The following is a 26,161-nucleotide window of genomic DNA, read 5'->3' on the forward strand; positions in this document are numbered from 1 at the left end:
TCTAAATCTATTAATGGAAAATGTTCTTAATAAATAATGAATGGGTAACCAACACATGTTGCGCCACAAGCTTGCAATTAACCAAGCAGACCGAGACTAAATGGTCCAAGTCTGGGTTGCGCTCGGTCTTTGATTTGATTTATTCGCAATTTCCACACATAGTCCAGCGGATATGTGACAAAATATCGATGAATTGTGCACTTTTGCATAAAAGCGTGAAACTTGGCACAGATGTTTATATTCATGCGAGAAAACGTTTTAGATGTGGAGCCATCGCAAATTTACCCTTTTAGGGGCGTGGCATCCATTAAAAAAAGGGGGGCGGGACTTGTCGTGCCCGCAGTAAAAATGGTTTTTCCCACTTGTTACAAAAGCAGGAAACTTCACAAAGACATAATTATATAGATTATTAGTGTTTTCCAGATTTGGAGCCACCACAAAAGTACCTTTTTAGGGGCGTGGCAGCCATTAAAAGAAAAGGGGGGGTTTAATTATTATGCCCACTTTGGAAAACATTGTGCCCATATTTCATGAACGAATAAAACGTCCCACAGACGTTTATATTCATGAGAAAAAAAATTCCAGATGTGGAGCCATCTCGAACACACCCTTTTAGGGGCGTGGCAACCATATAGGAAAAAAAAGGGGGGCGGGGTTTTCATTATGCCCACCCTGGAAATATTGTTCCCACACTCATAGAGAAATGGAACTTTCCACAAACATTGACATTCATGAGAAAACAAATTCCAGATGTGGAGCCATCTCGAACACACCCTTTTATGGGCGTGGCAACCATATCAGAAAAAGGGGGGGCGGGGTTTTCATTATGCCCACCCTGGAAATATTGTTCCCACATTCATAGAGAAATGGAACTTTTCACAGACATTGACATTCATGATAAAAACAATTCCAGATGTAGAGCCATCGCGAACACACCCTTTTAGGGGCGTGGCAGCCATTTTGAAAAAAGGGGGGCGGGGTTCTCATTATGCCCAACATGGGAAAAATGTGCCCACATCTCATAAACGAATGAAGCTAATTTCCACAGACATTAATACTCACGAGATAAAAATCACACGTGGAGCAATCGTAAGCACACCCTTTTAGGGGCGTGGCAGCCATAATAAAATGGGGGGGGGTAGTCATGATGCCCCTATAAAAGAAAGTTGTGCCTACCTTTCATGAATGGATTAAATTCCACTCGGACAATATATTCATAAAAATCTTTTTTTTTAATGTGAGGCCTTCACAAACCTACCCTTTTAGAGGTGCGGCATCCATTTTTAAAAGGGGGGGGTACTCAATATGCACAACGTGGAAAATTTTGACCGCGTTTCATATAATAAAATCCACCTCAGATAGCTGTTTAATGTGTTGGAGTAGGGCCGCCTTTATAGTTGGAATTTACTGTTGACAAACCCTTTGTTTTCTTACACTATGCATTCTTGCCTCATCTATATTAACCCAGTTACTGGTTCTTTCGTCTGTAGAATTATTGATAACCTTTCAACTGCATCAATATCTGAATTAGGGGTATAAACTGGGGTACCTCAGTTAGTCCTGGAAAGACTAGAGTTACTTCTTCAAATACATTGTTTCCCCTGCCTTTTTTTCTGACAGACCAAAAGGCATATGCAGTGTCGCACCTGTATAACGTATAATTTTTGTTAAATGGATTTGGTCGGGGTAAAAAAAAACACTCATAAGAGCTTGATATACCATTTTTAAGAGAACAGAGGTGCTGTGTGGTGGGGGTACACAGATTCATTGAATGTGAAGTCATAGTGGACGTGTCCACCACTTTGTGAGGCGAGTACATCGTGTTGTTACCCAATCTGCTGTCAATGCGGCACAACAGGTAAGAGGTAGGGGGATTTTACACTCCCCCCCCTTCCCGTAAAAAAGGATTTCCATGGCCCTTTAATGTTAAATGTTAGAGTTTTGGGCTGCCATTGTGTGCTGTGTATTTGTAACAAGCTGATTTACCCGATCATAGATCGGGTAGGGCGTAGTGTTGGGGATGAAAATGTGGGGAATTAAATGTCAATGGGGGATATAGTTGGGGAGACATGCAGTTATAGAAAAGCAATTTCTGTGGTGTGATCTGAGGCAATTTCTGACCACTAAAACCAAAGATCATCTTTTAAAGTTTTGAGTTTGGAGTAATTGAATCAGCTACATATATTCTGAGCAATAGAATCATTATTGTAGGCTACAATATTTTTATTCGGGGAAGAAAAAGTGGGGGGGGGGGACACCAAAAAATGCCCCCCGCCTCAAAATGTGTGTGTGTGTGTGGGGGGGGGGGGGGGGAAGGGGGGGGGGGGGTTCCCCATGTCCCCCGTCGATTTACGCACATGATAATTATGTACCGTGGCAACTGTCTGTAAATGTTGCCGTTGGTCTGTTAAATTGGCTTTTTGTGAGGCAGTCGCATTTGGAAAACGTAGTGAAAAGGTTACTGTAGTACACAGGCAAAGGCTGGTTTAATTCATAATGCAATAAAACGTGAAGGTGTCATTTGAAATGAAAATGTTGAGTGTTAACATTAAATTACAAACGGTCTGAATCATGGAGGAAGGTCATAATTAAGTTTCAGTATTGGACTCTTCAAAAAACGTAAACTTGAACTTCTAACAATTTGCGAGACCGTCTGCGAGGAAAAAGTCGGTAACTTTTATTGAAGTTGGTACAACCATCTATATAAGAGCAAGTTTTACTCGGCCTCCGAGAAATGTTTGCTCCTGAAAGGATCCGAGACCGCGGCTTCACGTCCGTGGAAAAATGTGGGTGTCTTCCGCCGGGTCGGACACTGTTTCGTGGATTTTTTTGTGACTGCGTTTAAGATCGCGAGTTTGAAGCAATGCATCGATCCTTCGTTGACCCCAAACAGGCCCCGAAATTATAACACGACACTGAATCATACGTGGCGGGCAGCGAACTCACAACACTCAGCCTTGGTGGTGGAAGCATGGAGCTGTAAACACATTATGGAAGCAACAGCACTCTATCACGCGACGTCACATGCTTGCGCCTCAAATAGCGAGCACCGTAGACCCAACCTCGTTTCCAGGGTGTGGAGCAGGCTGCAGTACGCGTTGCCATCGACAGTTTTGCATAGCCCGGAAATACTACGCAGTGTAGACTTTCGATTGGTCAGACCGCGCAAGGCATACTTAATGTGTAGTCCTTCTGAGTATTCGTTGCACTCGGCGCAGGGGTTGCAAGCGAAGCATACGAAAGAATAGGGGCACTTGGTGGCCACGCACCATGGAAAATCAGGACGACCCGAAGTGTCCGACCCGGCGGAAGACACCCTCCGCATTTTTCCACGGACGTGGAGCGATTTTGGCGATGCGGGAGACCGCGGTCTCGGATCCTTTCATGAGCAAACATCGTCTCGGAGGCCGAGTTAAACTCTCTCTTATATATATAGATTATGAAATCACTCTGGAATTTAGATGTGCATGATAATATAGGTGCAAGTACACAAATTGAACAATATAACACGGGTTAGCCTACCGGTACTTACCCATGCTCTTTGGGGTAAGTCATTGGATTACCAAATAATATAGGTTATGGGCCAATCAACATTATAAGAAATCAACAACAAAATATAAAAATGCAATTGTGGGCACAGTGAGTAGGCCCCTCACACCTCTACAAGGATGAGTTTGCTGTGGCTCTACATAAGAACTCTCTTTTATAGGGGCATCATGACTACCCCCCCCCATTTTATTATGGCTGCCACGCCCCTAAATGGATGTTTACAATGGCTCCACGTGTGATTTTTATCTCGTGAGTTTAATGTCTGTGGAAATTAGCTTCATTCGTTTATGAGATGTGGGCACATTTTTCCCATGTTGGGCATAATGAGAACCCCGCCCCCTTTTTTCAATATGGCTGCCACGCCCCTAAAAGGGTGTGTTCGCGATGGCTCTACATCTGGAATTGTTTTTATCATGAATGTCAATGTCTGTGAAAAGTTCCATTTCTCTATGAATGTGGGAACAATATTTCCAGGGTGGGCATAATGAAAACCCCGCCCCCCCCCTTTTCTGATATGGTTGCCACGCGTCTAAAAGGGTGTGTTCGAGATGGCTCCACATCTGGAATTTGTTTTCTCATGAATGTCAATGTTTGTGGAAAGTTCCATTTCTCTATGAGTGTGGGAACAATATTTCCAGGGTGGGCATAATGAAAACCCCGCCCCCCTTTTTTTCCTATATGGTTGCCACGCCCCTAAAAGGGTGTGTTCAAGATGGCTCCACATCTGGATTTTTTTTCTCATGAATATAAACGTCTGTGGGACGTTTTATTCGTTCATGAAATATGGGCACAATGTTTTCCAAAGTGGGCATAATAATTAACCCCCCCCTTTTCTTTTAATGGCTGCCACGCCCCTAAAAAGGTACTTTTGTGGTGGCTCCAAATCTGGAAAACACTAATAATCTATATAATTATGTCTTTGTGAAGTTTCCTGCTTTTGTAACAAGTGGGAAAAACCATTTTTACTGCGGGCACGACAAGTCCCGCCCCCCTTTTTTTAAATGGATGCCACGCCCCTAAAAGGGTAAATTTGCGATGGCTCCACATCTAAAACGTTTTCTTGCATGAATATAAACATCTGTGCCAAGTTTCACGCTTTTATGCAAAAGTGCACAATTTTTTCACATATCCGCTGGACTAACAATGACGATACAGATTTATAAGTTAAAATTTAACAAAGCACAACAACATTTATCTAAAATCGTATAAAAGTTAAAAATAAAACATAAAAAAATCCCATACAGTGGAAAAAGCATGGATAACGCTACAAAATTAAAACAATTATTTCCATTGCGGTCCCAAAATTGCCCTATACAATACCTCCTGAAGGCCTAAATACAGAGTATTAGAATCAACAGGTTCACAGGAAAGAGCCAAGAAATTAAGCATTTTTTTCGTAATTAAAAACACATAAACTAAGTGAGGAATATATATATAAACCTAGACTTAATGCCTGTTAATCTTCGATAATCTTTCAATTACATAATATTGCACCTTAGTAAACATTTAAAAAAAAATACAACGAAATTCACTTCAGACAAAACTACCGTACGCGAGTCGGACCCGTACCCAGACCTATAGTAGGCCCCCTACGTTAACATCAAAATTTAGGATGGATTAAGACAATTAATTAAATTCATCGGCTTTGATTTAATTAAATAGACAAAAAATATATGACAATTGAAAACAAAATAGTACCCCCCAAAACAGTGTTTAAAAACATGTATAAGATGAAGTTCACAATATATTCTGTGCCTATGGCACTGCAAAAATGCCGGGTAAATGAAAGCTGGGCAACTTCATTTCGGCATATGTTGGGCAATTTGGGAAAGTAGCATGTTGACCAACATTGGTCAAATCATACATGTACCATTGGGCAAACGTTGTCCCGTTTTTTCATTAGAGTCGGACTCCCTAACTATCGTGGAATCCTAATTCCCTATTATCGCGGCATGAGAAATTTCTCTTTTCGCGTAGTGGCGAGTTTATCCAGTTCAGTCACAGGCACTTTCCGCCGAGTTGTATAAAAAGGATGATTGAAAAACGTTGTGTCTTTTCCCCTCACCGTGTCTGCTAAATGTACCGTCTACATTTTAAATTAAATCTTTAATGGTGCTTAACGTTTCTTTATCTGGTTCCCATTCTACAGCTGCAAAAACAAAATGAAGTCGAATAATGACGATATTTTCACCGCAAAATCGTATTTTTTTTACGGGATCAAAATAAAAGGACAGCGCATTAAAATTAATAGAGCATGTTGTCTTATTCGAGTTGTATTTAATTATGTAGTAATTGAAAACAAGTCATCCACGTAATTATATATTATGTAGTAATTGAAAACAAGTCATCAACATAATTATACTTTTTTTAACATGTTGTCTGGACTCAAGCTATATCTAATTCTGAAATAATTGAAAATCGTATTTAAAAAAGATCATCATTAAAAAAAAAAACCACGCCGTGATCTACTTCCCTTTAAAGGGTTTTGCTTAAAAGTTTAAAGTTTAAAAGTTTTCAAAAGTTTTGCTGTTTGATGATGATGTTTGTGTGCACCATTAACGTCAGGGTATGTTGTTATTTAGTCAACCAGTTACCTTTAAACGGCCGGGTGGTTGCGAAGGGCGATTTCTAAACCCGTAACACTTTATTTTGAATGAAACTACATGCGGCACACAGACATGTTCACGTTGGCGGGCGAAAGTTCAGCATGTAGCACTTTAAACTGAATCTAGGATATGAAAGCCCAATTCATAAGCTTTCTTTTAGTGCAAGAATAATTCAAATCATGTACTTTTCAAGTTACGGAGTTTTAAATCACGTGTGAATTGTTTTCCTTTTGCTGAAAGAACGCACACCTTTTTTGTGATCCGTGGACAGAACTTTAAAACGGTGGTTGTGTTTAAAACTCCATAATTTGCACAGTACATGAGTGATTTGAATGATTCTTGAAAGAAAGCTTATCAATTGGGCTTTCTTATCCTAGATTTTGAAAGTGCTAAATGCAGAACTTCAATAAAACAATGTGTTTCTCATAAAATGTGCTCAGCATGATTGAAATGTTAAACTTTAAAACGGAAGAAGATTTTTATAAACTTCATGTCAGTGAAAAAAAATCGCCGTTATCGATGCCGAAACGTCAATGCTGGTTACTGGTAAAGCCGACCTTAAAGTCGGAAAGAAATCGTTCGGAAACTTCCCCAAATCTATGTATTATCTCAATTAGGAATCTACTCAAGTTATTTCACGAGAAGTTAAAGGCCATTTTTTGGGAGTGCATACATTTTAATGCTCTGTTATAGCGGCTAAGTACGTGATAGGATTATTTCCTTATCAACGGTAGACGCTTTGCCTTCGAAACCATAATTATGGCTGTAAAGCTTGAGCTAATTTGTTATAGATTGGGGCATACTTTCTGGGTACACACCGGTAAATCGATCCGCCAAGCTCATGAATAAAAGTTATACCTCAAAATATTCTATATTAGAGAGTTCTGAGCGCCGTAAAATTGGGGAATTGAAGAGATATGGTAGTGAACCTCTGGCCCGGACTTGGGGCTTCCAATTCTGAGCATTTTGGATGCTATTGGGCTCGAAAGTGGCGCTATTTTGCCATGTTGTGGAGGGATCGTTTTTCAAGATGGCTACTTTTCCGCTTTGGGGAAAATAGGGGTCGTCTTCTTTGCGTGAAAATATCTCGAAAAGTCAATGGTCAACCCACCATAAATTGAAAAGAAATTGAAAGATGACACATTGATCATCATTTTTCTGTGCAGCTTGAATACCTGTGAGAGTTTTGAGTATTTTTAAAAGAATTTTGAAGTACGGGCATTTAGCACTAGTGTCTATGGGAGTTTATTTGCAGGTATGCACCCTTCTGCCGCCTCACAAAAACCCCCACCATATATTGATTAAAACAAAAGGGGCTACCATATCAGCGGCGTAGCCAAGGTTTTAGGGGCGTGTCGGGGGTGGGGGCTCGAGGTTACAACGGAGGGAGCCCAAAAATTAGTCTGAGTATTACATAAACACAGCATGGTTTGAGGGGAAGAAGTGGGAATTACAGGTACATGTAGTCAAGCTCCTTGACCGCAAATACATGTAATGTGATCCAAATATCTCACCACGGACGTACGTCGTGCGCGTGTTCTTCGTAGAAGATGGTTATGATCAGGGAGGAGGGGGGGGGGGTGGTGATGTTGCTGAACTGTAGAACAATGAACGCACTAAGCTACGAAAGGTTTACTCATGCCTATCCAGGTACATTGTAATATCAAACCGCAGCCCTCTACCCCCCCCCCCCCCCCTTAACGCGTAAGGTCTATGGTTCAGCAGGACAAAAATTGAGGCCACATGTTATAGAGAAATTTCCGCTCGTGAAAAGAAGGGGGTAAAAGTTGACAACCAAATTTGACATCGTGGCTGGCTCTTTCTTGGAGGTTGCCAGGCTCCCAGTATTTTGTGCCCAGCTACTTCATTACATCGATCTTGTCCAACACAAGTTTTCTTCCTGTTTTCATGTACTGTTCCTTCAAAACGTAATTTGGGGTAATATCAGCATCCAGACTCCAACCAGTCCTAAACATAGTGTTTAAAACCGGCCAAGCACACATTTATGCCCTTATTTATGCCCAATCAGCTTTTTAGTTGGTACTTACAGGTCAAAGGTGTTTTGCTACATTTTCGGTTCTCATTTTTTTTAAAATTTTGTTATACAACATCCTTGCTTGTGTAATCAGAAATCACTTAAACTGATTCAATTTAACAGCTTTATCTCATGTGCAAAAATGACGAATTGTGTTTGCTTTTTGTTTTACATTTCAAAGTTTATTGCACAATTCAAATTAAAACTACACTGTGACAACAATAATTGTACAAAGCACCTTCGTTTAAGGATGGATCTGGCTGACTCAGTTCAGAGATAAACCCCAAAACGTCTGTCATAATCAGGCTCATGCAATGTTGCATGGCTAAAAAGACTGGCGGGTTCAGCACCACCATCCTTCCAGCTGAAGGAATACATTGGGTACCAGACATCAGTGGTACTCATCAGCAGGTTTCTTGCAGGTTTTTTGCCATTTTTTTTCACATGGCAATGCTGTTTCAGGTTTTTTCAGCCCTCTTATTGATGTGATCTAGTAATGTCAGGACACATTCTTCCAATATCGGTGGTAGACGTTCCTTCTCCTGTATGCTAAATCCACTCAGAACGTAATCAGTCACTGCGTTCCTATTTGTTGGTCGACCAATACCAATCCTTAATCTTGGCATTACCTGAAAAATATATAAAAATGGAGAATGATGTAATTGCAATAACTTAATTGTAACTTAGTAACCCCTTCTCAGTTCCTTCCCCCCCCCCCAAAAAAAAAAAAAATCAAGAAATTATACTTACATCAGTTCCCAAAGCAGCAATAGCTGATTTAACTCCATTATGTCCCCTAAAAAAGAACAAAAAAGTCAAATCATTCATAATGTAATGTAAAGGTGGCATGATTGGCATCTCTGGAGTCCGAAGTATCTCCAATCCTTGAAGTCATGCAACTGTTAATAAGCAATATAAATATACGCAGACAAACAGACAACAGAGTCCTTGCAATAAATTCTTCTGAATAATTAATTTTATTTACCCGGCACTTCCTCCCTCCTTGATACTGAACTTGCCAAATGCTCGATCCAAATCATCGTGCAGAAGATAAACATTACAGGAGGCAACTTGATATTTCCTTGCTGTAAAGTGCAAATACAGTTTAATATATTTTCATTGCAAGTAACTGAAGGAGCTTTGGTTTGATTATTGTCAAGAGATTGAGTCACAGTAAAAATAAAAATTGTTTTTCCGAATATTTGAAATTTTTCAATTTTGATAAAATTGTTTACTATTAATCATTTTTTGCACACCAATATCCATCTGTCTATTGGACTGTTATACATGTACTCCAATGAATTCGTAAAAAAAAATGTAATAACATTATTTTAATATTTACACACCTGTTTTGACAACACTCCTCCCATTAATATTCATGAGTAGGCGTGGCTTCAGAAGGATGAGCCTGTGCTGGTCTGCCAGTGTTGCCATGGCGATATCACCTTGGCAGTCCCTATCTTTACTCCATGTGGCCTTGAGATGTCTGCAAAGTCTGTCGATGGTTGCCATGCCGATGCTGTGTCTGGACGCTGGCATTGAATGGTTGCCAAGGCCGACAACCTGCAAAATATCATTCAATCAATCAAACGAATCATTGTTCATGTTTATTTATTGATTTAATTTAAAATGACACGTGGATGAATTGTAGCCATTTTAAACATACAAACACACAAAAAAAGGTTTTAAATCTCAATACAATTAAATGTAAACACATGCATGTTGTACATCAAAAGGGCAGGGGAAGAAGAGTTAGGATTACTAATACCATGCTAATACTAGGCAGACAAACCTGTAAACAAAAGGAATTAATCTTCCAATTCAACATGTTCAATTTTCATCACCTGTTCATGAATAATAGTTTTGAGAAATAATTTTACAAGGACTGGGGGGGGGGGGGGTATAATGAATATGCAGATTACAATCATCATCAATCATGACCAAATTAGAATTCTATTTGACACAGGTTTGATGGTTTGACAATGTTTAAACCATAGAGCAAGGAACAGACATGACAGAACTAAGATGTCAATGAGTATTTCCCTATGAAATAGTTAATTCTGCATAATTAACCAGTGCTAGTAGTAGTTGTCAGTGCTGCAAAGTAATCTTTAAAGTTTAAATTTGCTTCAAAAATTAAAGCTTTAGTTTCACAAAAAGTTTCAGAAATCTTACCATAAATTGGGAACTAAATTCCACGTCTGTTGAAATCTGCATCGTAGTTGCCTTTTTTGAAAGGAAATGAAATCTTTTGACAGATTTGACGGTAATTAAACGAGTTCTGGAAGCTGCAATCATGGTTGTTGTAAGACTATCAAGAGTACACACAATAAATTGCGAATCGAGAGGACGAGCGTGAACAAAATATCGACAGTGCTCAGAAACGTTGTGCAAGTTATGATTGCGTAATCAAACTCGCCGCTTCTTAATTCGTCTGGTCCTCAGTCAGCATATCATTGCTCGTCAGGTACCATGGTCAGGGTACCAGATATCTAATTAAATAGGATGACGTCATTTAATCACTCGCTGATTGGTCAGCAGGTAACACGTGTCAAGGTCAATTGTGAAGTCAACATGGCGGCGTCCTTACAACTTTCTGGAAGAGTGGCACTTGTTACTGGTAAATATCAGGTTTCTTCATCTATTCATTCGACAAAAATATCTAAAAGCTTCTGTTTGTTACCTCAAGGTATTGTTATAGTGTAGATACGATTTTTAAGTAAAAATGAACAGACCTTGTGAATAAATCAAAGGCGAAAAGTGTCCCAAAATATAATACCTAAGAATTGTAATTAGCCAGTTGTGATATGTACCGATTTGCTATTCGTTTATATAGGTTTCTGAACATTAAACGCAAGTGTTATGGCTTGGTAATGACCTGTGACCTGGAGAGAAAATTACTGTATTTTCATCCTGACGCCACTTCAGCGGTTGTGTACAAAGTCTATGGAGATTGGAGAGTCAATTTTATTAACAAAATTGGAAATGTTTCTCAGTCCCAGATTAAAAAAAAAAAGTCATGATTTTGATTTCCTCAAAATCAACTTTGAATGAAGACAATTGACAATACACAGATCATGCAGATACATGGATGAAGTCTAGTATTTGTAAATATCTGCTCAGTCACCTAGCGCCTGAATATTTACATCCCTGCTGAGTGAGGAGATTATGCAGTATTTCACCAGAACCCCCCCCCCCCCCCATTCGAGCCACACTTATGGGGCTAGGGACGTCTTATCATTCAGATGCCTCCGTGCGAATACAAACCAAAACTTGTTTTGCCCACATTGCAGGGGGTGGAAGTGGCATTGGACGTGCCGTGTGCGAGCTGTTTGCCAGAAATGGGGCAAGTGTGGTCGCCGCTGATATCAATCTTGAAGGTGCCAAAACTACCGTACAGAAACTGGAAGCTAGCAGTGAACTGCCGTCCGGTCCTCAGTCACATCATGCGTTCGCCTTGGATGTCTCGGACAAAGTAGCAGTCAGGAGCCTAGTGAAGAATGTGACAGAGTTGTACAAGCAGCCTGCGAGCGTGTTGGTGAACTCGGCAGGAATAACGATGGACAAAATGATGGTCAAGATGGATGAGGACAAATTTGACAAAGTCATTGACGTCAATCTCAAGGTATGAATGTCCTGAAAAGCATCCTTTTCAACATCTGTGATTTTGGTCAACTTCAACATAATGTCAGATTTGTACCTTTTTTTCCCACAGGGAACTTTCCTTGTTACGCAGGCTGTCAGCCAAGCTATGATTGCCCACAAAACTACAGACGGGTCTATCATCAATTTTGCAAGTATAGTGGGAAAGGTATGCACATGCAACCGTTTGTTTCACAATAGTTTCACCAGGATAGGAATACTGATATTATTGTCCTAAATCGTCACAATTCATACACTATGTCTTCCCAAGCATTGTCTATTCTTAATAGTTTCCACTATGGGTCCATATCCTCATTGCTTGCAGCAAGCTATTACCTCAGTTTCTGTGTAAAATCAAAATTGAAATCTGTTTAGTTCTGCAATTACTGATATGTGATGCGATCAAGCTAAATGAGTCCTTCGTCGGGAATTTTTATTGGAGATACAGGCCAAAATAGGGCCACTTCATCACATCAATTCATCACATCTCTTGGTGTTCCTACTTCTATAATTTTGTAAATAAAGATGGTTTCAGCATGCGGTTTTCACATCAGTAATGCTGAGATTGTGCCCTTTTCAAATCTGTAATGAATTTTTTTTTGACCAGGTTCGACAAACGACTCATTTTAGCTTGATCGCATCACATATTAAGAACAGCTTTACCATTTTGAAACTACAGTAATTGTGTCAATGATTTGAATATTTGTTTCACCTTTGTAGCATGGTAATGTGGGCCAGTGCAACTATGCAGCATCCAAGGCTGGGGTGGTGGCTTTCACTAAAACCACAGCTAAGGAACTAGCAAGGTAAACACACCTGCTGTTTTATTCTTATTCCCCATGTTCAGTGGAGTGTGTATAAGTTGCTCTGTAGTGACCATTATTAACAGTCGTAGATGAATGAAGTTGTATGGATTGTCTTCTTGTGCAGGTATGGTGTAAGATGCAACGCTATCCTGCCTGGTTTTATTCAAACACCGATGACAGCTGTAATGCCAGAGCATCTCTACAATGTGGTAAACACAAATTCCTCTTCACGCTGTAGACTTACTAAGACCAGCGAGTGCAGACAAACTTTAAAATAAAATCTGACAAACTTTATTCACCCTGTCACCTTACAGAATTTACCAAATTTCTCATAAGGCAAATATGAGGTCTAGACAATCATCACCCAAGTATTCAGTCTCAACTTTTGCACCAGGTTTTTTGTTTCCATAACAGTTCCTTTGACACTTCTGTTTACTGTACAATTTTGCATTTGTTGTTTTGTACTTTTGGTACATGCATTTTTGGGACCTTCATGAAACTGAATGGGAGTACTAAACTGTTGGACTGGGCTTAATCTAACCATTTAGATTTTTTTTGTGAATTTGGGGTTTTTTCTTCAGATTAAAGAGTTCATCCCCTTGAAGAGGGAGGGTCAACCCTCGGAGGTAGCTGAGGTCTGCTTGTTCCTGGCTTCAAACAGGAGTAGCTACATGACTGGAGCCGAAGTAGAAGTTTCAGGTAAAAATATCAAATATTTGGAAGCTAAATTCCTCATTTAAAAAACAACCCATTTTCAACATTTAGAACTGAAATGAAGTCATGTCTCTATCATTTTCTAGCCACGATCAAAACATTTCTGTTTTTCATTTCAAGGTTGTCAAAATTGCAGGGGCTAACAAGACCAAAAATATTGTACATTGTACTGTGACTTTGAAAGGGCAAAACCCAATATTGACTGTACATTATCCTGAAGCAAATTCCATTTTATAAATTCTCTGAATTTCTCTTTTGACAGGTGGGTTGGAGATTTGATAAACACTCGTCAGCTGTGGAGTCATCAATGAGTTGTACATGTACATCTCAACAGCCCATAGAGATGCAATGTCACAGTAAAATCTGCAGGATGAACCAAGAAATTCTAGTTGCTGATTGGTCTTGATTTGGAGGTTAGGCCGTGTCTGAAACATGCCTCCAGAGCTATGTGTATGCATTTTGTCAACACGTTCCCACAAAGTTGAAATTGGCAAAGGCCCTGACAGTAGCTCTCGACAAGAAATTTGGACGTGGCCTTGGGCCTTGTTTACATCTGTGCTCTATAAATCAGTAAAGTGGTCAATGAATGTATGTTATTCCCCACAGATTGTTGTTGCTTCGTGCAAAAATGATATGCTAAGCATGGGTAGGTATTGTGGGCCTGGCAGCTCTGTTCTGATAATCGACAGTTTGATCCCAGAGGGAACAATGACTTATTGTTGTTGCTGTTGGATTATGTGTGATTCTGTCCGTCTCAGCTGGGTGTCTAGTAGTGGTGTGCATTCACGGGTAGTTAGGGAACTGGGTACACTATTGAGGTAAAACATCGTTGCCCATAAAAGAGGGTCTTATCAAAACCTGCAACCTGGTAAATTTCGACCATTGTCAGGAACTCTAGTCCTTAACACAACTTAACTGTGACTATTAGCGGTGTCTGAAGGGCATCGTAGCTTTACGGTGTAAACTGCAAGTTGCGTGGGCGTCATCTGTCATGCCTTAACATTTTCTATGTAGCCTGGTTTTCATTTTGAGTCTGAGAAGTTAGTAAGTATTTGTAAAGTTGCTTACGGGTACCCGTGATCCCATTATCTGACATCAGCGGTCCATTACTCGGTTCTGATGCACACCCTTAGTATCTAGAGCAAACAAAATCTGAATGAGGTTCAATAGAGTCAAGGTGTATGTTAGACTCGCAACTGGTGATGTTTTCTCTGGCTGCTGAAAATAAAGAAGAGGACTACTGAAATCTGTCTATTAATTAATAGAACTTGACAACATGCCAAATTTTATTTAGTATTCATGATCACAATGTGCCAATGACTGAAGTAAATTCTAGTCACAGTTCATTAATTACCGTGTGCACAGGCCAGTGCAGTGATACAAAATATGGCAGAGAAACTCACTACAGTCGACTCTTTTTAGTACAAACACTGTTAATACAAATTCTGGTCATAACAAACATTAAGCCTTAGTCCCGACTGTGCATTTATGTGCACATTGAATGGGACTTACATGTATGTTCCTCTGAATACAAAATTCTGATATGGCAAACACTTTGGCTACGTCCGGCCGCGTTTGTATTAACGAGAGTCGACTGTATTACACAGGCCTGGTGTTCAAATCGTGGTCAATTCATCCTGCAATCGCTCCATCATTCACATTTTTTTCAGTCTTTTCTTGGATAATTTTTTTTTTTTTTTTTTTAATGTGTCAGATTAAATGACTGAAGAGTCATTTGCAAGAATAGGCAAACTTTCCCACCATCAGATACAGTAACAAGCTGAAATGCATTGCAATCTTTTGATCTCATATGATACACAATTTGTGAGAACATGGTGTTGTGCATAAAACTGGACAAGTTCTTATATTTACACATCGTTACATTGCGGACATTCCAATAACTGGGCACTAGCGTGCTAATTTCAAACATTTTGTCCCAAACAAAGAGAGACACATTTTGTTTTTGGTTCATGATGTTGCACTTAGTTGAGTGGCAACCCCAGTAACATTCAAGTTTTGTCCGTCTTTTCATGTCCATGCATACTTTTTATTCTTAGTCCACGTAGATTCGAAGTAGATTGAATAATTAATGCAGTGCATTTTGAAGTCTGCATATAGTGCTATATACAAGTACAGATAATACAAGCATTAACTGCATGTCCGATCAGTCACGTCATGGTCCATAGTTTTTTGTCCACCTTTGACAATAGCACCCGGATGTCCAAAATGTCACGAACCATGCAAACAGTGTCATCAATATCGTTCACTTTAGAAATGTCCAATTCACAATGCAACACGTTGTTGTCATTTATGTACAGGTTAACAGTAGGTAGTTGTACTTCTTATTTACAACATTTGCAAAAAAGGTTTTTGGCCCAATAGCATAAAAAATGCTCTTTCATTCATCCAGCCAGTTTGATATATTTTACACAATAGTGTTCATAAAATGAATATCAAAATAATTAAATATACTCTTATTTTACATTGGACTAAACAAAACAACTATTTTTTAAAATTAAAAAGGCATTAAATTAAATAATCAAAATGCAGAATTAAGTTTTAATTATGCGAAGTGTAATCTACAGCAAAGCAATTACATAACCCATGCATTTTTCTGATTATGTAAACTATGAATGTAGGTGAAACAATTTAATTGTAAGCAGCAAGTATGCTGCTTACATAATTTGGATTAGTTATAATAACGCATTTTAACATCAGCAAAAAAGTTTACAGCGTATCAGTCATCAGACGTGAAAAAGTAAAACCCAGGAAATTAATTGCACAAAATGAAAAAGCCAATGAAAATAAGAATACTGTAAATTGTGAAGAAGTTAAGGGCATTTTCTATTTACATAATAATACAAGGTCTTTGATAACACTGACGAGAAAGCGGATATAATTGTATAAAATTCTGAAATGTTGGCCACTTTACAAAATTAAATTTAATAAGAATTGAAAGACGACCACTGGGCCCATTGTGTGAAATATTCTTGTAAAAATTCAACTTGAACCAATGATGTAAAGCACTTGTTACACATTTCTTTATTTCATTCGTTGTTTTACGTCCAACTTATTACAAAGGATATTTTATATTAAAAATACAATTTGTGGGGATTAGGATATTCACTGCAGTACTGTATTCAAATAATTTTAGGATGAAAAAAAAATAAATAGTTTTTCACTGACTTTGATCGTTTGGGACAACTCAGAATGAACTATGCTATCAGGAACAAGAAATGTGCAATGAACAACATCTGACAGTCAACATTGTTTATTTGTTGCTGTCTGAGGGCTTACGAGAAAAAAAGAAGAAGTTTACTTGGGTGGGACTGGAACCCATGACCTGCTGCTTACTAGTGCAGAAGTCTTAGTACAGTACTCGATGAACGGGCTTGTCGTGGTCAGCTGGCCAGTTTGACCTGGTCGTGGTCAGCTGGCCAGTTTGACCTGGTAAAGCAGCAGGTACTGCAACTGATATGGAGAGACTGGTAGCTATGATGTGTGTGTAATTTTGTTCAATGAATCATGGAGTGGATTTAGAACTGAGGGGAGGTAACGATTTCTAAAATGGGGGGGGGGGGGGAACGCAATTCCTATTCATTGCTTTCAAAACTTCAATTCTCTCCACTACCCCGATTTCACAATATACCTTTGGGAATACATTAACATTTATACAACACTATTCATCAGTTACTCCTGTTGCACATTATTGAAACATTAATATGTGGCAAGCAGCGGCTCAGGGCAAAGTTTGTTCCCTTTCAATTATGAGAACATGCAAAGATTTAACAAATCTGAACAGATTTGTCCGATTTTTACACTTTGACATTGGCCGACAAGTACTTTTGGAGGGACTTGTAAAAAAACAGAACCCTGCATTGTAACCTATGTGGGAAATATAACTGAAAAATATTTGATAGAACGTATACAACATATTGCACAAAAAGAAAATAAATCCTCTGCTATTGCACTTTAAAAGAAAATAAGTTATGGTAATCAACAAAACAATCAAAAAGAGGATTATTGAGTTGAACGCTAAGTGTAATAATATCTGAACACAAAGATATCTCATCAACATCATTGGGCTTATGAAAAGGTTGACCAAATGGGATGATACATCACTTATTTTTCACCTATTTTTCCCCCAAAGATTAAGAACAATAATTGTCAATCTTGTTGAATCCTTTGCACAAATCGTCCTTCTTTTGAACAACCGTTCATGAAATAATTTTGGGTTTTTTTACTCAATAAAAACAAAGATGATGAATCGCTATGTCAATCTGTAGCGTCCAGTTAATAATTGAACGTAAAATGGTTAAAATGAAAACTTAGTTAATGACTAATGACTTAATAAAAATAATACAAAATAACAGCTGCCATTCGCTTTAAAAAAAAACCCAAAAGATTTTCACTTTGGGCACTTTTTTTCAGAATTTTTTTTTAAGTTTGTCCATTTTGTATGAGTCCATAAACTATTTACAAATAACTTAAAAATAGAGTTTAAAAAAGCAAGGTGATCCAACAAAAATGTGTTGGACGAGAGTTTTCTTACAGAAAACGTTTCAACATATTGTCCAAGTGCCTATGAAAACAAGTGCGTAGATGCATTAAATGCTTCCATCCAGAAACCTCCAAACTTCCGAGTCTACACCACTTTCTTAAAACCAGACAAGGCTTAGAAAAGTGTCATTTTCAGTGACAGAAATTTGGGATAATGTACAACTTTTTTAAGGTGATTTACAATATTTTGTTTTATGCTCCGACTAATTCTCGAGCATGATCTACAATCTCTCAGGGGCCAGCCCAAAAACTAATCAATTAAAAAACAAATCCAGGCAATGTACAAATTACCGCGATCTAATACTGAAAAGTCTTCACTTTTTTTCAGCCCATACGTAAATAAATAAGTTCACTGAGACACTTCAGTGACTTTCTTGTCCCACTTCATAATTCTGAAATGATCTGTACAAGTTAGGTGATGGCCAAATTCTACTGCAGCTCATACCAAATTTACCTACCATGTTTTCATTATTCTCCGTATGATTGTAATCACAGACAGCTGTCAAAAAATATCCTGAGCAAGTCACAACTTTCGTTTAGAGCTTTACTTACATCAGGTATGACTGCTTCTTACGTGCAAGTGGCCTTGCTGGCAACTGTCTACATCTTGCCAACAGAGGGCCCACTACCATGATCTTCTACGTCTCTAGACTGTGATGGGTGATCCATAGTTCTTGCATACAAATGTCATGCATGGACTGTTTTTTTTTTTAAACCACAAACAGTCTTGTGTGACCTTCTTCAATCATTTAAATTCCCATCTAGACACACTTCCATCTGATCAAGTCTGGCAAAATACAGTTTCATCTCACGCCCATGTCACACTCATAACTTGTCCTGCAACGAGGTGACTGCTATTAAGCTATTGGAAGAATGCACGATTCTTTCCACTATCGCAGGTCTTGCAAAGAGCAGCCTACTTCTCCACTGATCAACCCCTGTCTTCACTTCCATGAGACAGAATCAGATCCTTCAACCTCGTAAAGTAACGCCACTGCCACACACCTAAGATGGCAACAACCCCAGACATCACATTCAAACTTGCCAACAAAGTGAAGCACTTTTTATCACTTCAAACACCTTCCCATCCATTTCATCTTTTTTTCCACTCTTCAAGAAATGAATTCATCCTGAAGTTGATGATCACGATGAGCGAAACACATCAACTGTTGGTATCTGTTCTGCATTGTATTCTCTTCCGTTTCTCAGCTCTGGGTGCTATAGCTTAGTGTCCACGTTGCTTCCTTGTGGCTCCGCTCTTGGCTCGGACTTCTTTGGCTTGCGTCGGCTGCTGAATTTCCGGCGGGGTGGCATTGGAGACGGCGTCTTGGGGCCTCCTGCTGGCTTGATGATGAAACTGAAGGAATGAACAGAAAAAGAGGATTGCTTTATACACCAATGCACAATACAAATAACAAATTGCAAACAACATTGTCCGCATATAGCACTAGCTAACTTTGTAGCACAAGAACTGTCTAGCTCATGAACATGTGTACTACATTGTATTACACTGTATTACATTGTATTTATTCCCTGAAGAAGCCATTAAACCATAGAGTGCTCTGGCAGATTTGGGTGGTACAGAGAGTAATAGGCAGGGCGGTTTCAAGCAGTAGAGGAACTACATGTTAGCACAATTTACTTACATGATGTCATCCATTTCCAGCTTCAATTCAAAGCTTGGGTTGATCAACACGTAGGATAACTTGTTCCTCTTGTCACTCACTTCGCTATCTGTTGAAGATAAAAAGAGAAGTATTCTTGTCTTTACCTGAATTCTATCAAACATGTTGCTGCGCTAATAGCTTGTTTGCTTTGTTGCATATCAAAATCATTCTCGACTTTCGTAGTAGGCTTTAGGCCACAGGTATAACAAAATAAACATGAATGATGGAACCTGTAAACCTCACACAACCTTACGACAATTAATGCAATACAAATGTTTCAAATTGCCCCAGAGACCTCAACGAGTCTGTACATACATGTAAATACCAAATTTTACTGTGCTATTTAAGTCAGTCACCATTCCTGACCCAACATGAAAATATATACACATCTTGCTCACAAGAGGGCTCTCTTCCAATTGTATGGTCATTAGTTCATCCACATAACAAGACAGACCCTTTAAAGGGAATGTACATCATTGGTTTTTGCTGTAATTCTCAGAAATGAACTATTTGAGGGGTTACTATGATAGATCAAATATTGTTCCACTGATATGTTTTGTGTTCGAAAATGCTGAAAAATCAAGAAAAACACAAATGGTGGAGTAGTCTGGTTCCCTGACTCCACTAAAGATAAAATGGATCAATTTATAGATGCCGGAAATTTGTAAGGTAAGGGAACCAGTCTAGCTGGCCTGCACCCGTTCATGAACATGTAACCAATAGCAAACAAAATTTGGACTGAATAAAATGGTGAAGTTAGAGCAGTAGTTGAAAAATAGTTAGGTTTTTCCAACCACTGTTGGAAATTTATACAAAAATACAATTTTCTTGAAAATGACTTCACACCAGGTGCTATAATTTTACAGGATGCTTTAGACCGTCATTTACCAACATCCTAGTAAGGTATTTCATAAAAACTTGGTAATTTTATTTTTCGATGTTTGCAAATGTTGTATATTCCCTTTAACTCACAAACAATTCAAAGTTATCAGACGAGCCAAACGAATGATATTCCAGTGTATTGTCCTTACCGTATTCTTCAGCGGGTAGATCAAGCTTCTTCATCTTCATCCTGATGATGCTGGCAATCTCTTTCCTCTCCTCTGACTGGCCCAAGGAGGAGTTGTCATCATCTTCAATGGTTACCGATAGCTGCAGAAAATGATGAAGATTTTAAAACATCAGCAGACCTTTAGAAATTCAAAAACAGTCATGACAAATCATTCTCAACTTAACCTACGCAAATGAACAAATTTTCACATTAGCCTGGGAATGGCCAACGTGCTATCCATATTTTTGACATAGAGATCAGTGGTCATAAAATACTCAAAAAATTGTTTTCCAAAATACAAAAAAATATTAACAAAAAGAGGGAAACTTTCTGGAAAAGTTTCCATATAAAGGGTAAAACGGCAAAAAAAAATAAGTCTTTGAAGCTACCTCCGATTTGTTATCTGACTGGCTGTGAGTCCTGTAGACTCCAATGGGAATCTCATGAGTCGTTGAGCACAGCTTCTGATAGAGTCGCCCGAAGGTCCGGATCCACATGTCCTCTGCTGTAATCCGGAGTTCACAGAGGTAGCCAGAACCGGGCGCCTGATCGATGCCCAAGAGGAGCCGTGTGAAGGAGATCATGTAGTTCTTGACATACGACTGAAACAAGAAACAAACACGAGAACAGTGAAAGAGATTTAGCGGTTATCAAAATACATTTAAAAAATTTTGTTTATGTATATTCGCCCTGAACAAGGCACTCAAGCTACAGGGCTGCAAGTGAAATAAAAAGATCAGCTGAAGGTGGGAATTAAAATTCCTCTTGAAAACAGGACGGATAATACGTTGGAGGGAAACAAGCACCAGGCAAGGAATTCCAAAGAGATGCAGCACGTGGGCAAAAGCCATTGGAATATCCTTTTGTTGTACGCGTAGGTAGTGCAACAGTATATGGATGAGAACAGGCAGAACGCCGAGTTTCTCTCTCAAACATTCTGTTTGGAGTTGTAGCCCAAGTTATTACGTCAATCAAGTGAATCACACCTGTCATCCAGACTCCAGACAAGGGACCATATAATCAATACATTATGTCAAGAAGGTCTTTGTCATTGTTCATCCTCTACTTGTTACTTTACTCAAATGATTCGGCTTTGCACTGAATTATGATGGACTTACAATGTGGCCCGTAATGTACATGTCATTCAAAAACTCTGTCGATATGACCAAAGTACCCTGAAAAAGCGGTGGAAGGGCACTTGCACCAAATAGGCCAAATGAAATATTACCAAATATTTGTACTGTTCTTTTCTCAAACTTCAATCTTCATGTTTTAACTGTGCCAGAACTATAAAAAAAATACCATTTCTAAATATGGACTCCGTGCACTAGTACCCCCTCAAAGGTAAGAAAGGAAGAGTTGGGGAGACCATCGGTAGAGACATTCGAACACATGACGCCTGATGCTCACCCAAAGACGCTATGGATTTGTGTACATTCAAAATAAAATAAATATTGCGTACTTGGCGCTATACGCGTGTGACCAGTATGCTCACGCGGTGTGTCCCATCCACACAGCTTTCGGTATTAAGTGGCACATGAAGCCCATGCATGCTGCACTGAATTAAGTAAGAAATAAATCAAGTCACGGCTTTGTGTCTGATTTGAGTATGTTGCTTTTCAAGAAGGGAATTCTGGAGCTCAGTCAAGTTACCTGGTAGAGCAGCGTGTCCAGCATACTTGCACTGAAGACATTGCCAGCTGAGAAGGGTAACCTGAACATGTAGGCAATATTGGACCCCTTCTGCCTCTCTTTCTGAAATCAAATATAAAAAAAACAAGGTTAAAAATGAAAATTGACTGAAGTGGAATTCTAATCCGAGACTTCGGGAATACAGTGCCGGTGTAGCATGAATTTAGGTTTTATGAAATAGGGACTCATTGGTGGTATTGCGCATGCTTATGCATAGATATTATATTAGGAGAGGGACCGGTCACGTGGGGGGTTTAACCAATAAAAGGGAAAAAGGGTCCGATTTTCATACGAGTCCGATTTTCATATGACACCAGTACTCTACCAACTGAGCTATCCAGCCCTGTGAATGTCATTTCTCATATTGATCAATGTCTGTGTACTAGGGTGTGTTTATGAGAAGCCAAGAAACCATAGTGACAAGGATCACACCCAACGTCACGATCCTATACAAGCAATTGTGAGGCCTTCTGGCAAAATGAGCTGGAAAAAGGTTGGAATGAGGGTTTGCGGGGATTAGGAAAGAGAATAAAATTCTCCTTACAATACTGTTTAATGCACTTCATTCGGACATTCTGTTGACAAGTTATGGTTGTTTAAAGTTTGCATTTATTGACACGTCAAAAAAGTAAAATACTCCGGAAAAAAAAGCTTTTATAGTTTCAAGTTTTGTAGTCGTGAAAATGAAAGACGCCAATCGTTTATCCTTAAAACATTTTTATTCCACGATTTGTACACTATTTCCTTAATTTATGTGTAGTAGATGTATCAAAGATCACAAATATCAATAACTCTAAAAATTGAAACAAAATAGCACCCCTCATTATGCAGCCATTTCAAACCTCATTTTATACTTGAAGTGGCTAACGATTGTGTTGTGTGTTATTTACCTTTTGTTTGTCGGCCATTTTGAGTGCGTAGACATCCTTGGCCCTGAACTGCATGAAGCGCATGTTGGATGGATGGGTCAGCTCCGTGATGATGCTTACGTGGGGAAACAACCTGCGAATAGCCAATAGACAGACAACCAGTAACTATCAATATGTCAATAGGGTCCAATCGTATGATGTCAAATTACCATGTGACCATCCTATTTCCCTGTGATTGACCACCATTACAGTAGGCAGGCGATCAGTTGGCACGCCATCATGCGTTGTAGACTAGACAGGAGGGCGTATTTTCACGTAAAATAACTGTGAATTCCTTATCCAATGACATTGTGGTCTATACCATGTATACCTACTGTGTACGGTTGTCACTATTGTGCCAACCCAGCACTTGGTGCTGGCTGTGTGTTTTTCTCCCAGTTTTTGCCGTCCATCACAGCTTTGAAGGCTTGCCTAATACCTACTGTGCAGTGCCCTATACGATCTCTGCCTACTACAATGGTGATGCTGACTTTCTGGTAATCGGGTGTAGGCCGACTCATTTTACAAATGGCATTCAATTTGAGGCAGATACGCCATGCGCACCTGAGAGTGTACAAAAACCCATGGGCCACATCACAACAAACTACAGTTGTGTTGTTACACCATGGTATGTGGAAATCTAGGGCCAAGAAGTGAGCACAACCAAAAAGAAATACATCACATTGTGCCAGTTCTTATTCTGATGTCCGAAGATTCAAAACCAAAACTTTGTTCCCAGGGTCTCTTCAAAACTTACCACACACAGCAGCAGGGAAGATAATCAAGGTGAAATACGGTAAATAGGCAGGATACAAATATAGTCACATTACCGGTGCTTGACCAATGAAATTCCACAAATATAGTCACATGACCAGTACTTGACCAATGAAATCCCACCATACCATTACGGCAAACTTACTTGAAGAGCGTCTGCACAGCGACAATTTGGTTAGCATCGGCCATATAGTCCTCATCAGCTAACTTGGAACTTTCCTTGTCTACAACGACGACTGTATCAGCCTGAAGGATGCCTGCCCTTAAGACATCATCATAACTGCAAAACAAGATAACCGCAATGTACATTGAGCCAGAGCCATATAATAATGTGAGATGGGGTCATAATTTTGGAGGCGTTCTGGCAAAATGAGACGGAAATGGGCACAGGCCGTAGTGGAAAAAACCAAATGGCGGTGATTTTTGGGTACTATTTTCAGATTTATTGATATTTGTAATCTTTTATGTCTACTTTGCATATTTTATAGAAATAATATAAAAATCGTGGAATAAAAGTGTATTTAAGGAGAAACAATTGGCATCTTTCATTCTAATGACTACAAAACTCGAAACTTTAAATGCCTTTTTCTCAGTATTTTACATGTCGGTAAATGCAAACTTTAAACATACAGTCACAACTTGTCAATGGAATGTCTGATTGAAGTGTAACAAACAGTATTGTCAGCAGAATTGTATTCTCTTTCCTAACACCCATAAACCCTCATTTTGACCTCTGCCCACTTATGTCTCATTTTGTCAGAACACCTCCAGCCATTGGCTATATTCAAGGCTTGACCCATTTAGTCTATGGGACATTATATTTATCATGTTTATGGCCTAATAAGTTACAGGTCCCAGGTAGGTACTCAGAGAGGGCAAACCATAATGCTCAGTGATGAATATTTTATTCCAACCCCAAAATAAGCGACACTTAATAGTCAATTAATAGTTTATGACTCACTTTTCGATGGTGCCTATCATGTAGTACACCATTGGGAAGGACAGGATGCAGTCCAAGAAAGTTGTGTCTGGTCTGAAACAGGGAGAGAGAAGAGGATAACCACAATTATTGTCCACTAAGTGTATTATAAGTCCTCATTTCTCCAAAGTGGATTTAAATAAGAAATACCAGAGTGCAAAGAGGAAATCTGCAAGATATACATGTAATTGTGGTGCTATGATTTTGATTTTTTAAAGAAATTATATCGACTAACTATTCTCTGATCAAACATTTGAACTTTTCTTTATAGAACTGTCCATGTTCAACAGTGCAACAGTGTCACATGCAACAGCACTTTTAGCCTTTGACTAAAGCCCATCTCAATTCGTATCCAGGCCGAGTTCTGGACAAGTTGCGAGTAGAATCATTCACTTTGTCCAGAAGAAGCTCTGCATTTGTCCCGGACATGTGCCGTAAAATTCTCATTAGCAACTGCTTGACTCATCCGTTCTGCATGCTAACTTCATTCGGGTAAAATCGTGGGGAAGTTATTCAGAATCCGTAACTTACACCCGATACAATGCTGGCAACTTGTACGGAACTCAGAATTGAGACCAGCCCTAAATAAAATAATGTGTATTCATTTCCTGTTGCACTTGTACCTCTTTTCCAGTAGAATAACAATTGGCTTGAGGGTATGCTTGGGTCTCCAGTGAGCTCTCAGGGGTACCACAAAGTTGATCATGGCCAACGCGGCGTACTCAGCAGCAATGATGATGTTGTTGTTGGGCCAGTTGTACTCAGCGGCATGCCTGTAACTGCAGTGCTCACAGGGCTGTGAGTTTAAAGGCATACAGGATCATTTGCATTCATCCAAAAAGTAACCAGTTACCTACCAAATTATTATCAAAAAGCTTTACTCAACGTAATATTGTTCTGTCTTTCTTGCTGTCATTTAGAAGAAATCAAGAAATGTAAGTGATTTCGAATGATCAGTCAATTGAATGATTTTTAAGAGTGGACAAAATCGTGTTTCATTATCAAAAGGTTGTGCATGGTTTTTCAGTGTTTTCTTGTACACTATAATATCCACTGAGCTGAAACTTGAACGGGGTAGGTTTTGAACATTCTTCTGGACTTGTGATGAACTTGTGTTGGACTTGTGATTGACTTGACAACAGCTATGAATAGACTGCCAAAAGATTGTGTGTCCCAGA

General features: G+C 39.1%; 3 protein-coding genes across 3 annotated transcripts in view; 1 reads left to right on the plus strand and 2 right to left on the minus strand.

Moving 5' to 3' along the window:
* Positions 1 to 8,250: 8,250 nt before the first annotated feature.
* Positions 8,251 to 10,603, minus strand: LOC119734395 (probable peptidyl-tRNA hydrolase). Its single transcript, XM_038207893.1, has 5 exons — positions 10,366 to 10,603; positions 9,537 to 9,753; positions 9,176 to 9,275; positions 8,941 to 8,986; positions 8,251 to 8,819 (listed from the first exon to the last, which is right to left on the minus strand). Exons 1-5 carry the CDS (start codon positions 10,486 to 10,488, stop codon positions 8,649 to 8,651), a joined length of 657 nt encoding a protein of 218 aa, XP_038063821.1. The 5' UTR covers positions 10,489 to 10,603; the 3' UTR covers positions 8,251 to 8,648.
* Positions 10,604 to 10,704: 101 nt separating this feature from the next.
* Positions 10,705 to 16,375, plus strand: LOC119734394 (estradiol 17-beta-dehydrogenase 8-like). The gene is made up of 7 exons (XM_038207892.1): positions 10,705 to 10,810; positions 11,484 to 11,815; positions 11,906 to 12,001; positions 12,553 to 12,638; positions 12,763 to 12,847; positions 13,220 to 13,337; positions 13,615 to 16,375. Exons 1-7 carry the CDS (start codon positions 10,765 to 10,767, stop codon positions 13,629 to 13,631), a joined length of 780 nt encoding a protein of 259 aa, XP_038063820.1. The 5' UTR covers positions 10,705 to 10,764; the 3' UTR covers positions 13,632 to 16,375.
* Positions 15,038 to 26,161, minus strand: part of LOC119734393 (potassium channel subfamily T member 1-like) — a 49,735-nt gene continuing 38,611 nt past the window's right edge. The window contains exons 20-28 of the mRNA XM_038207891.1: positions 25,607 to 25,779; positions 24,966 to 25,037; positions 24,150 to 24,284; positions 23,213 to 23,324; positions 22,284 to 22,385; positions 21,020 to 21,232; positions 20,611 to 20,731; positions 19,559 to 19,646; positions 15,038 to 19,269 (exon numbers count right to left, since the gene is read on the minus strand). Coding sequence (XP_038063819.1) covers positions 19,131 to 19,269; positions 19,559 to 19,646; positions 20,611 to 20,731; positions 21,020 to 21,232; positions 22,284 to 22,385; positions 23,213 to 23,324; positions 24,150 to 24,284; positions 24,966 to 25,037; positions 25,607 to 25,779 — 1,155 coding nt within the window. The 3' untranslated portion in view covers positions 15,038 to 19,130. The remainder of the gene's footprint in view (positions 19,270 to 19,558; positions 19,647 to 20,610; positions 20,732 to 21,019; positions 21,233 to 22,283; positions 22,386 to 23,212; positions 23,325 to 24,149; positions 24,285 to 24,965; positions 25,038 to 25,606; positions 25,780 to 26,161) is intronic.

This window comes from Patiria miniata, unplaced genomic scaffold, assembly GCF_015706575.1.
Source record: "Patiria miniata isolate m_02_andy unplaced genomic scaffold, ASM1570657v1 HiC_scaffold_27, whole genome shotgun sequence".
Taxonomy (NCBI): domain Eukaryota; kingdom Metazoa; phylum Echinodermata; class Asteroidea; order Valvatida; family Asterinidae; genus Patiria; species Patiria miniata.